Source organism: Equus asinus, chromosome 10, assembly GCF_041296235.1.
Source record: "Equus asinus isolate D_3611 breed Donkey chromosome 10, EquAss-T2T_v2, whole genome shotgun sequence".
Taxonomy (NCBI): Eukaryota; Metazoa; Chordata; class Mammalia; order Perissodactyla; family Equidae; genus Equus; species Equus asinus.
In genome coordinates this window covers 56,160,221-56,173,109 of record NC_091799.1, presented here as the reverse complement: position 1 = coordinate 56,173,109, position 12,889 = coordinate 56,160,221, and the positions used below count along the sequence as shown (strand labels likewise).

The following is a 12,889-nucleotide window of genomic DNA, read 5'->3' as shown; positions in this document are numbered from 1 at the left end:
GCCTCTCCCACTCCCAAATCCCATGAGGGTAATGCATGGCAGCCTAGGTAAATGCTTAGCATACAACTGAGAGTTTAGGAAACTCTAGTCTTTTAAAGGGCAGCCAGCAAACCTGCCCAGCATTTGCCTTAAAAGGAGGCATCATCTTTATTATCCTGATCAGCCAACAAATCTTCCCTCTGCCCAAGAGAAAGATATCATCTTAATCTTCCAAGGCTGTTTGCTCTACAAACATCCTTGAAAAACAGTCTGGAACAAAAGCTGTAAATGCCTCTGTTCAAAAGACATGCAGAAACACAAAAGACTCAGAGAATTGTTTCCAAAAATTTTCTCCTTTTCAGTTTGTTTTCCACAGTGTGTTTCTACCAGTTGAATTTCTAATCAATTTGAGAAGAAAGGTAACACCATATTTTCTCCACTGTAGCATACAGTTGGTACTAGCACATCGTAGGCCCTCAATAAATATTACATTTTTGACTACTGAGTGGATGAATGGAAGGATAAATTCTTGAAAAACTTGGGGTATAATTATAATGAAACTCCAAGATCTGCTGTAAAATTCTGATCTTCTAGCTGAGAATGTCTAAATATGAACCATTTCTCTCCATCTCCTCATTTGCATCTTCCTAATCATTCCTTTAGATAATAGGGTTCCACCGCAAAAAAAAAATTGTAGGAAATCTACTTATATTGGTCTAAAAGAAAAGTATCATAATTCAAACCTAATCTGAAACACCAACTGAATTCCAAGTTCAAATTGGGATGAAATTTAATCTCGATTTATACAAATCATTTTACCTAGTTCTCTGAGCTCTAAAGGACTGGAACTAGCTCTAGAAAGACACAATAGTTGTCACCGCTCCCATTCTGATTAGAAAAATAGCAATTCTACAAAGAAATTGCTACCCAAAAAAATTGCTAGAAAAAAGGCACTTAGAGCAAGTGAAGCAAGAATATCACTCTTTGTTGGGCCTTATACCCAATCCACCCAACTCTGGGCCAGTGATAATCACCTAATGCAGGCAAAATCTATGGACATTTTGTACAAACTAAATAAACGAACATAATGCTGTGAAACATCCTGAATTTAAAACCCTAATACGGGCTGGCCCTGTGGCCCAGTAGTTAAGTTCGCACGCTCTGCTTCGGTGGCCTGGTGGTTACGCTGGTTTGGATCCTGGATGCAGACCTAGCACTGCTCATTAAGGAGGGCTGAGGCAGCATCCCACATCGTAGAACTACAAGGATCTACAACTAGAATATACAACTAGGTACTTGGGGGCTTTGGGGAGAAGAAGAAATAAAAAAGATTGGCAACAGATGTTAGCTCAGGGCCAGTCTTTAAAAAAATAAATAAAACCCCAATATGATTGAGGGAGTACTGTATCTTTGCTCTCTTATTTGCCTTGCTGTCCTAAAAATAAAACAGCCAGTTATTTTACCAGCAAAATGAGTTTATTTGGAAACAGCAAAGGAATTGCAAACTGGGACAAGCAAACTATAGCAGAAGTCACAGACAAGTCCTGCAAGCGTAAGAGAGGAATGTTATTTTACAGAGAAAAAGGAGGAAGCTGAGAGGGATTGTTTTGAACAAAAGTCCAGTTGGTGGAAAGTGAGACTACAGGGAGATGCTTTCTCATTGGCTGAGTTGCTGGGGTCGTCTGTTTCTTGGGTTGGGGGGATGCACCCTAGGTCTCTTCCTGTTGGGGTCTGTAATTCAGGATTATTCCTGTAATTAACATCCAGAGGTAGTGCTTAAGGGCTCCCCGTTCTGGCCTCCCGACTCCAGTTTAAATGAGGTTTCCCTTTATTAATTTTCATAGCCTCAAATAGGAAAATATGTCTTTAGTTTTTAATGGTCATGCCTTCCTCTGTATTCTACACATAGGATGCATCTTCCCACAATGCCTTTTTGCCATATCCAAAACCTTGTCTAAGTTCCAGGTCAGGCTCTGTCTATCAGTGAGTCTTTTCTGGTTATACTCACACCACACCTTATTTGGAAAACCTTAGCACGTGTGCCTTCAACCGGTAATGTTGCCAACCAGGCCTTCCTCTCAAACTGCTAAATATTTTCCACAATAGATTATGAAACCCCAGCAGGCAGAGGCTGTGATTCCTCATTCTTTTATATGTTACTGACTCTTTAGGCATATTCAAATTAAGTAGAGTATTGTAATCTAATCATAATTTACACTGCTCAAAACTCCATTTTCATCTCCAAATCGCAGTCCTCCAATTTCCCTATGAGCTATACTAATAGCCAACATTTACTGATTACCGTATACCATTCACTGTTCTAGACGCTCGTCACGTATTAACACGTACAGTCCTCCCATCAATCCTATGATATAGATATTACTATTCCTGTTTCACAGATAAGAAACTTGAGGTACAGAAAGGCCCGGTGACACAACTAGTTAGTGGTAGAGTTGGGATTCACACCAAGACAGACACAAGAGCCCACTTTCTTAACTTTGTAGCAACAAAAAAACCACCCTTTTAAGGTCTGGTCCTACCCGGCCTGGTTTGACAGATGTGCCATAATTAAGTAGCACACGTCAGCAGTCAGAATTTAAAAGAGATTCTGCTCCATTTAATCACATTTTCTACGGCCCCTCCCTCCGCGCTACAAGAACGCTCTGCGTCCCTGACGGCCCGTAGGTGGCGCTGCAGGGGCAGGCACTACGAGCTCTGGCCGGGTCAATGGGAGGGGCTGATCGGGGCGAGGATTCGATCATTCACCCCGCGGTGGGAGGAACTAGGGCAGGGCACGGGGTGGCGAGTGCGGCGTTGTGCGCAGGCGCAGGCTGGGCACTCCCCCGGGAACTGAGGGCTGCTGGGCCCGATGACGTGGCCTGGCAACGTCTGCTCCGGGGCGCCTCCGGGAAACCAGGCGCCGCCGGAACTGCCCGCGGCCTAGTCCCGACGCGCGTGAGCTCGTTAGCGGGAGCCGGGGACAGCGGCGGCGGCGGCGGCGGTCTGGCCCGCGGGGACCTGACGGGGCCGCTGCCATGGGGGAGTGACGCGCCTGCGCCCGCTGTTCCGCGGCCGCGGCGAGACATGAGGAGACCCCGCGGCGGGGGCAGCGGCGGCGGCTCCTGAGCCCCGGCATGGAGGAGAAATACGGTGGGGACGTGCTGGCCGGCCCCGGCGGCGGCGGCGGCCTCGGGCCGGTGGACGTGCCCAGCGCTCGGTAAGGCACCGACCCGGCTTCGGCCTGCGGAGCCGCTCTCCCTTTGCCGGCTCGCTCCCTCGCACACCCGGACGGCAGCGGCCAGCTGGGCGGGTGCGCGCGGGCATCGGCGTCCGCCCCGGGCCCGCGCCCGCCGGGCTCGCTCGCTCGCTCGCTTCCAGGCTGCTCCGGCTCCTGTCGGCCCCTGCGTTGCCGCCGCGGAATGAATGCTGTGAAATCCGGGAAGCTTCTGCTTGAGTTTCTGGGTTTCGAGGCAGACGTTACCCCTAGAACTGCCAGCCAGTTCCCGTGACAGGTTTTTCTAATCCGCGAGAAGCATTTCTGTTGGCTGTTTCTCCCTGAAATAGTAGTTTAGTGACCGCTTAACCGCTCTGACGTCTCCCTGCCTAAGTTAGGGGGAGGTGTCACCGTCCTCTTTTCGGGCGAAGAAAAAAATCCAAACAGATGAACTTCACTGTTCAGGTTAACCCTGCACGTGAAGAATCCAGCCCGTCATCTAGTTTTAACTCGTTTGGTTTGTTTTATTTTATTTTATTATTAAATAACAAACGTGTGCTCATTGTCAGAACATTCAAGCAGTACAGGCATCCGTAGAGTAGAAAGTGAAATTTACCCTTTGCCCCCTCTCCCCGGTTGCTCCCGCTGACCCCCAAGAGGAAGTGCAGCGACCACTTTCGAGGGTGTCTTTCGTGACCTGCTCCAAGTTCTGAGGTTGTTTCAAAGGGCACAAAATATGGCCCAGCAGTTTGGTTGGAACTCGCAATCATTGCCTTCTTTGTGAGGTGGTAGTTCTCATTCTTGATTACTTCTTTTGAGACTTAAAGATCGTTTTGATAAATTCATTGGAACTGTAGCGGTGGCATTACTAACATAACTATTTTTTGTGAAAAGTAAAGAACATATAAAATGCTGGAGCCGACCTTAAATCAGCTGCATTTTTGTAGTATAAATTCAATTTTCTAATCTGTTTCGAGAAACTTATTTTGTAAATAACAGCATGTCCGAAATTATTTACTGAGACATGACAGCTAAATGCAATAGGCGATGCTCATCAGGATTTGATAGTAAAGGGGAAAATGCTATAAAGGCCAGTACTAGGTCCACTGACAAAATTGGACTGTGGATGATAGATTACATGAAGGTATCATATCTGTTAAATTTCCTGAAGTTGATAACTACTGATTTTATACGAGAATGTCCGTGGTCTTGGGAAATGCAAGTATTTAGGGGTAAAGGAACATGATGTATACAACTTAAATAGTTTAGGAGAAAAGTCTATGTGGAGAGAGAATAAGGCAAATGGGACAATACATTAACAATTAGGGAGTCTAGGTAAAGGTTATACTATTGCTGCAATTTTTCTGTAAACTTGAAGTTATTTTTAAATAGTTTAAAATTCTTTGCTCGAGAGCTTGTTGTCTTCGGTAGACGTGGTGAACAGTCCTTTGCCGTCTGTCTTGCATTATTTGCTTAGCAGAGCTGCCCTTCTGTTGTAGTTCATTGCAGAGTCACATTCAACTCAGGACTGGTTGGATTTTGAATGGATTCCAGGTGGCAAGAATTTTCCTTTGTATAGACTAAAAGTCAAACACTGGTCATAATCTGAAACAAAAGCTAATTGACAAATCCTTTAATTGTGGATATTTTTATGCCTGAATTCGCAAATGTGAATTGTTTTAAATGTTTCTGTTTGGGCTTCTGTAAGTCCTCTTTGCAGGAAAGGGCAGAGGGTGACAGTCAGCATTTGTTGAGTACCTCCTGTGTTCCAAGTGCTTTGAGTATAGCCGTCACTTAGTTCTTACAACAGCGCTCCAGACCAAGTAGTGGTCTCCTTGATTAGGAAACTGAGACGTAGAAAAGTTAAGTAATTTTCCAAAGATCACGCAACCAATAACTGGGAGTCAGTTATCCTAAACCCCAGGCATAGTGCCTTCTACGTAGTAGACACTCGGATATTTATTGATTGAATCGAACTTGAATTACACGCAGTGCTTTTGTTTTTTAACTGAAGAACTGTGAACTGTTGCAGCGGGCAAAGCCCAAGAAACAGGTTTGAATGCAAACCCAAATTTCAGTACTTGCAGGTTTAGAGAACCAGAGACTTTTCTAACCCTTAACAGAAAAAAATAGTGATACCTTTGATGAGACTAGTTAATGGTAAATAATGATTTATAAGTTGGAGTGTGGATTGGATCCCCCTGAGTTGCTCAGAGGGTCAACCAGTGGCTCAAGGGCTGCTGCCCCTGTTTAAGAGCCTCCTTCTCCTTGTGCGCCATCTCTCCCCCTTAGTAAAGGAAGCTCTTCGTTGTTTCCCTCCACAACGTGAACTAGGAATGTCTACTTATTAGTATATGGTTACCTGGCCTTAGCTAGTGTTTCCTCTTTAGCCCAAAAGGAAGACTTCATTAAGACTTTAAAAATCATAGTATCCAACTTTAAAATTAAATGTTAAAATAATTTTCCTAATTTAATAATAGTAGCAAAAGATCTTTAACATATGTTACATGAAAAGTCACATTGTCAAAATATGGGTAAACTTGTGAATATATGAAAGTATCTAAAATATATGTGTGTCTGTACATGAAGATGCAAAGGGAAACGTTTGGAAGGATGTACCCAATTGATCACCTGTGAGGAAGAAATTGGTAATGACTTTATTTAAAACTTTTGTAATAACCAGCTACTCAGGAGTTATTTTTGTAATCTGTTTTTTAAAAATTAAAAAGAGAATAAAGAAAATCAGTGTCAGATCGTAATAGTAATATATTATAAAGAAATATTTCATGTTCCATGTGACTAAATCCTGCTATTAAAGTGTCAGATTTTTAAGGTTTTGTAAATGCTTTAAACAAAAGTTATTTAGAAATAATTTCACATGTTGTCCTGTCTTCTTAAAATGAGTGTATTAAATACAATTTACTTGTTCCTTGGTGACTTCTGGTCATTATGAGCATCGTCTGTGACCCGAGCTTAAATACAGTAATTTCTTCAAAGGCTCCTTCCTAGTACTCGTGTTCTATATGTGCTGCTCTCTGTTACTTTGAAAAACCCTTTCCCTTTTCTTGCCTTGTAATTCCTGTTTTAATACACACGTAGCTCAAACTCTGAAGATGACCTTCACTTCCCTAGTTACGCTTAGTATCTTCTAGTCCATTCTCTTAGAACAATTACTTACCTGGGTCACATAAACATTTGTTTACTTGCCTGCCTTTTTTAGACCTCAATCTCTGTGAGGTCAGGATCTCTGTTACGCATTTACTGGCTTGGATAGTGCCTAGAAATGTGTTTAGTTAGTTGTAAGGAACCAAACTAAGAGGGCTTTAAACAAATAGGGATGTATTCTCACATAAAAGAAACCAGAGCTTGTTGGTGTTTGTTCAGTTACGCCATCTAGGACCCAGATTCTGTCTTTGCTCTTTGCCATCCTAAGCGTATTGGCTTTCATATTCAGGCTTGTTATAAAATGGATAACTTTTTTAAATAATGTAAACATCTCCATAACATTTTTTGGATAAACTTTAGATTGAAGTCCTCCCTTGAAAGCAGAAAGAAGGTGGAAGTAGCTCCAGCTGCATCTTGCCTTTTTATCATGACAGAAGCCACCCTGGTAGACTTCTCTTAGGTCTCATTGACATCTGGCACATACTAAGTGAGCAAGGAATGTTTGGAGAGTGGCTGAATAGCCCCATGGTGGATGTACAAGGCTCTTTGCTGACATCAAGAATTCCCAGACTGCTGTGATTTTTTAAATTTATTTATTTGTTTGTGAGGAAGATTTGCCCTGAGCTAACATCCATTGCCAATCCTCCTCTTTTTTTGCTTGAGGAAGATTTGCCCTGGGCTAACGTCTGTGCCAGTCTTCCTCTGCTCTGTATGTGGGATGCCTCCACAGCATGGCTGATGAGTGGAACAGGTCCACACCCAGGATCTGAACCCTCGAACGCCAGGCTGCCGAAGCGGGCCTCACAGAACTTTAACCACTCGGCCGAGGGGCTGGCCCCTGGACTGCAGTGATTTTTAATGTACCTATGTCTATTTTCCCTAGTCTTTGTCTCCCCACAACCCCTTTCTCATTGACAGTATTGTTATTCTTTGTGTCCTTCTATCCTGCTGCCTTATTTTCACACCTAGTTAAGAGCTTAAGGAGGAAGGCACTTGAGATCTGAACTTCCCTCTGTACTTGATTTCATTCTTTCCTTTCATTCTGAATTCATAGTTGGGTTGCTGATAGTTTAAACTGCCGGAAACTTGACTGCCATCTGTGAGTCCATTACTGCACTCTGTAAGTTGTCATACTAGACGTGACTGTATCACAAGTGAAATTGTGGAGTTAACTTTCTTTCCTTTGGTAAACATTTGCTGAGCATATATTATGAAAGTCCCAGTGTTAGGAACTGAATAAACAAAGGATTTCTACCTAGTGTTATTGGCTAATTTTGAATTGCTACCATGACCAGAATGTTTAATTAGCATTAATATAGTTAATGTTCTTAAGTCTATATGAGTTTTTTAGCTTAAAATGGGCCAAAATCTAAATTAATCCTAGGTTTTAATATGCATTCTGTCTTTCATATTTAAAAATGATTTTACTGTTCATGTGGGCCAATGTGAATGTATAATTGGGAACAGTTTAGAAAATAGGAACCCTCAAAACCTTTTGGGTGAACTTTGATTTTCTGTGTGACGTTAAAAAGAGCATACTTAAGAGACATGGGCTTGCCCCTGGGCTTCCACTTCCCAATTTATGACATGAGAGGAATTGGGCTAGGGAATCTCTAAGGTGTTTTTCAGCTTTTAAATGTTAGCGTTCAATTTTTTCTAGCACACGTGCCTTTGCTTTCGTACCTAGACAGTTAGTAGGGATTTGGTAGATTTTCCGTGTTGTAGTTCGTGTTTTTAGCCAGTCTGCAAACAACCTAGAAACAAAATACACTTGATTTTTTTTCTTGTTATAGCCATACTTTTAAGTTTTTTATCATTCTTTTTTCATTGAGATATCATTTACATACAGTAAAATGCATAGATTTTAAAGGTACCAGTTTGCGTTTTTCACAAACATATGCCCTTATAACTTTCAGCACAATCAAGCTATAGGACATTTTCATCACCCCGGAAAATCTCCTTGATCTTTTAATCAGAAAATGCAGGGCTGGCCTGGTGGCTCAGTGGTTAAGTTCGCACGTCCTGCAGCCCAGGGTTCACCAGTTCGGATCCTGGGTGCAGACCTACGTACTGCTTGTCAAGTTGTGCTGTGGCAGGCGTCCCACATATAATGTAAAGGAAGATGGGAACGGATGTTAGCTCAGGGCCAGTCTTCCTCAGCAAAAAAGAGGAGGATTGGTGGCAGATATTAACTCAGGGCTAATCCTCCTCAAAAAAAAGAACATGTGGGGCCGGCCCCATGGCGGAATGGTTAAGTTTGCGTGCTCCGCTGCAGGTGGCCCAGGGTTTTGTCAGGTTGAATCCTGGGCGCAGACATGGCACCGCTCCTAAAGCCACGCTGGGGCAGCGTCCTACATACCACAACTAGAGGGGACCACAACTAGGAATGTACAGCTGTGTACGGGGGGCTTTGGGGAACAAAATAAAATAAAATCTTTAAAAAAAAAAAACATGTAATGAAGTTTATACTGTTAGAGGTGGGTTAAACAGGAAGTTCTGTCTTTTAGGATGTGACTTCCATTATTCCACAATAACGTTTTCATTTGTCTTGATAATTGATTATCACATTATTAAAATCCCCAGATTGTCCTAAAAAAGGCCCCCCAGTCTATGTTCATGATAAGAAAAACCGCTTTGTTCCAAATCTGATTTTCTTTAATTTATGTAATTTTATCTGGACAGATATATATACATAGAAAGTGAGCCATCTTGAATGGTGAAGATGTTGGAATTGCTAAGATTCATTCTTTCAGGGACTGAAATTTATTTTAATAGTTGCATCAAATTCTTGCTAAAATAGATATTTCCATGTCTTTTTAAGAAGATTACTGATTGTTTAATATAACATAGTTCTTTCTTGCTGATTCGGTGCCTTGGTACTTGATGTTTCACGCTCATCAGTTTTTATACTGTCCTGCATACATTGATACCTCCATTATATGTCAGATTGTTTTAGCTCTACTATTTGAATGACCCAGGTTTCCCTTAAACTTCTCTGTTAGCTTTTTGTATTTTTTTCTCCCATTGGTAGAAACTTCTTATTCCTGCCAGTGTGCTGGCCTTGGACATCCCTTACTTCTTGTCAATGTGTTAACACCTGTTTGATGTAAGCTTTAAAAATGGCCTCTTGAGGGCTGGCTGGTAGCATAGTGGTAGAATTCATGTGCTCCGTTTCTGCTGCCTGGGGATCACGGGTTCAGATCCCAGGTGTGGACCTACACACTGCTCATCAAGCCATGCTATGGCAGCATCCCAGATACAAAAAATAGAGGAAGATTGGCACGGGTGTTAGCTCAGGGACAGTCTTCCTCAAGCCAAAAGAGGAAAATTGGCAACAGATGTTTGCTCAGGGCCGATCTTCCTCGCCGAAAAAAAAAATTGGTCTCCTGAGTGGTTTGCACAAGATGACCTGTTAGGGTGGGGGGAAAAATTAGACTCTCTCAGCTTTTTATCTCATTCTTTTTAATTTCTAATTTGTGTATGGTTTATAAATTATATAACACCAGTACTAAGTACATGTTTATAATATACAGATAAATAATGGGTTTCATGTGCAAAATTCTTTTGCTACTAGAAGGGTATGATCAAAGACTACTGGGCTAGAAAACTGAGATAATTTCTTCTCTATTTTCTAGTTTCTCTTTCAGGAGCTCCTTTTTCCTTTCTTTTTATGACAACCTAATTTTTCCATGGATGCAGTGTTATTTCTTACCTCGGAGAATATTATTTATAGTTCTTTGTTGTTTTCTGCTATTCCCTATGATCTCTGTATCTTTTAAATTTCTTTGTTGTTTTTGTTTGTTTGGTCTCGTGTTATAGGCTTATCGTGAAGGATTGATTATCCATGGTTAGCCACTCAGATTTGAATGACACCCAGAAAACTAGTTAGACCTGTGTGGGGCTTGTCCCCTAGTGGGCTTCTCCAGAGAAGGGTTCTCCTACTGGGAGACTGAAGCCTGGCTGTTAGGGTATTGGAGTTCAGTGAGGGAAGGGAGGTGGGGTGGTATAAGAAGGGAAACTTCCTTTACCTCCTGATTTTGGTGCAGCACCTCATCCCTCCGCTCCAGTGGCTAAGCCTCACGTGTCCTGTCCTGACTGAGGAGGCATAGTTGCCTGGCTGTGCTAGGTGGGAATCTGGGCATCTGCCTGGAACACTTCCTAATGATCCTCTTCTTTTCAGCTTCCCAGGCCCTGTCTGAGCTGCTTCAGATTCCTGAGCCTTTTCAGGACTTAGTTTGGCCTTTATTTTTTTAATAGACTGTATCTATACATATATGTTTATATACATTAAAAAGAATCTGGAAGTATGTATACCAAAATGTTAATAGTAGTTGTCACATTAATAGTGAATTGTTTGGTTTTTTGTTTCATTTTTTGTTTATGTATATTTATGGTTTTTATAATGATGCCTGTTACTTGTGTAATAAGAAGAAACCAAAGATGACAGAGTTCCTTGTGATTTCAGTGACGCTGAAACTTGTTTCTGTTTTTATTTTTCAGATTAATGAAATATATTGTGTTACTGTGTTTCAGTAAATTTTTGAAGGCCGTGGGACTTTTTGAATCATATGATCTCCTAAAAGTAGTTCACATTGTTCAGTTCATTTTTATATTAAAACTGGGGTGAGTGTGTGATTCTTTATTTCCTTAATTTTCTTTCATTTCTTTGAAAATCCTGTTTTAACTGATTATCTTCAGGAAATTTTATGTAGAATATTTTATGCAATTTATTCCTCCTGACAAGTATTTGGTAAATTTTTTTAAAAATAGAATACCTGAGGTTAGAGGTACGGAGAGACTGGGTTGTTTTTTGTTTTTTGTTTTTAAAAAAAGGATTGTTGTGCTATAATAGCTTACCAAAACATAGACTTGACTTTAGTTTGTGTTAATGAGGTTTTTGCAAGTTTCTTCTGTCTGGCTTAATAGAAAACAGCTGGACTCTCGTGTCTGCTTCGGCTTTCAGTCTGTTGCAGCGTCTCACATCCACATCCCCGAGAGAATAAGAGTGAAAGGAGAAATAACTGTCTTCGTATTTTTACAGAAATAGTTTTGACCTCACAGACCCCTTGAAAGGGTCTCAGGGGCCCTAGGGATTCCCAGACCGTACCACTGGTGTAGTCCAGCCTTCCTCCAGACACAGAATGTTACCTGAGACTTGTCTTGGCACAGGTGTTCCTTATTTTCTGAATTAAACCGTGCTGGGTATGTTCACTACATGCTCCCTTCACAGCACAGCGTCCTGATATAGTATAAAGTTTACCTTATTCTGCATATAAGAAATTCTCTCTGAATAAAGTTTTCTGGACCATGAGATTGATAATGGCCACCTTCAGTGTTAACAAAAATCTGTTAGAAACTCCTGTGTGTATAATATTAGTAATTATGGAAAGTGATTCTTGATGAGGAAATTTTAAGCACGAGTTGTATGTATGCATTTTTATATAACTTATTTGGGGAATGTGAAAGGTAGGGACATATAATTAGTATTTTCTTCATTTATATTATTTCAGAATTTGTTATTACTAAATTTTGGAGAAGATAAGAATTGTTTTCTTTGGTAGTTCAAAGTATGAAAAAATAGTAAGACTCCTTTTGTGGCTTTTGAACTCATTTTTAAGGCAATTACAAAAGAAAAACTCCCAAAATGTTGCAGTGGAAGCCTTATTAAAATAAATATAGTTCTCCAGTATAATTCCTTTAGAGGATAACATACTTTTCAAGTTCTAGTATATTTCTTTAAAATGTGTCTTTACTTAAATCACACCTTTTATATGATTGATTAATATTGACATATTAATAATTCAATATTCACAGGACTGCATTTTTTATGGTTTTGTTTCAAAAGCCATTTTCTTCTGGGAAAAATATAACCAAACACCAGGTGAGTTCTTTTGCAGAATCCTTTTTTCCTAGCAGCTTCCCATTCAGTGGGCCAGGAGACAATGCTCTTTCCTTGATCAGGGTTACCTTATGAATAATTTAAGTGCACAGCAGAATATTTCCAGAGTTAGCCTGCTCTTAATTTGTCTTTTCAGAATTGAGGCTTCAAGAGCAAACTAGAGGGACCGGCCTGGTGGCGCAGTGGTTAGTTCGCACATTCTGCTTTGGTGGTCTGGGGTTCACCAGTTCAGATCCCAGGTGCAGACTTATGCACTGCTTGTCAAGCCATACTATGGTAGGCGTCCCACACATAAAGTAGAGGAAAATGGGGGTGCCAGCCCAAGGCCAAGTAGTTAAGTTCACACGCTCCACTTCGGCGCCCTGGGGTTTCACCAGTTCGGATCCTGGGTGTGGACATGGCACCACTCATCAAGCCATGCTGAGGCAGCATCCCACATGCCGCAACTAGAAGGACCCACAACTAAAAATATACAACTATGTACCCGGGGGCTTTGGGGAGAAAAAAGAAAAATAAAATCTTTAAAAAAAAAACAACAAAAGGTAGAGGAAGATGGGCACAGATGTTAGTTCAGGGCCAATCTTCCACAGCAAAAAAAGAGGAGGGATTGGCAGCAGAATCTTAGCTCAGGG

General features: G+C 41.3%; 1 protein-coding gene across 2 annotated transcripts in view; it reads left to right on the top strand.

Moving 5' to 3' along the window:
- Positions 1–2,768: 2,768 nt before the first annotated feature.
- SLC30A5 (solute carrier family 30 member 5) overlaps positions 2,769–12,889 on the top strand; it is a 31,611-nt gene continuing 21,490 nt past the window's right edge. The window contains exons 1-3 of one of the 2 annotated variants that reach the window (XM_014855331.3): positions 2,769–3,196; positions 10,859–10,981; positions 12,173–12,239. In XM_014855331.3, coding sequence (XP_014710817.1) covers positions 3,114–3,196; positions 10,859–10,981; positions 12,173–12,239 — 273 coding nt within the window. In that variant the 5' untranslated portion in view covers positions 2,769–3,113. The remainder of the gene's footprint in view (positions 3,197–10,858; positions 10,982–12,172; positions 12,240–12,889) is intronic. The other variant, XM_070519553.1, reaches the window with a different exon arrangement.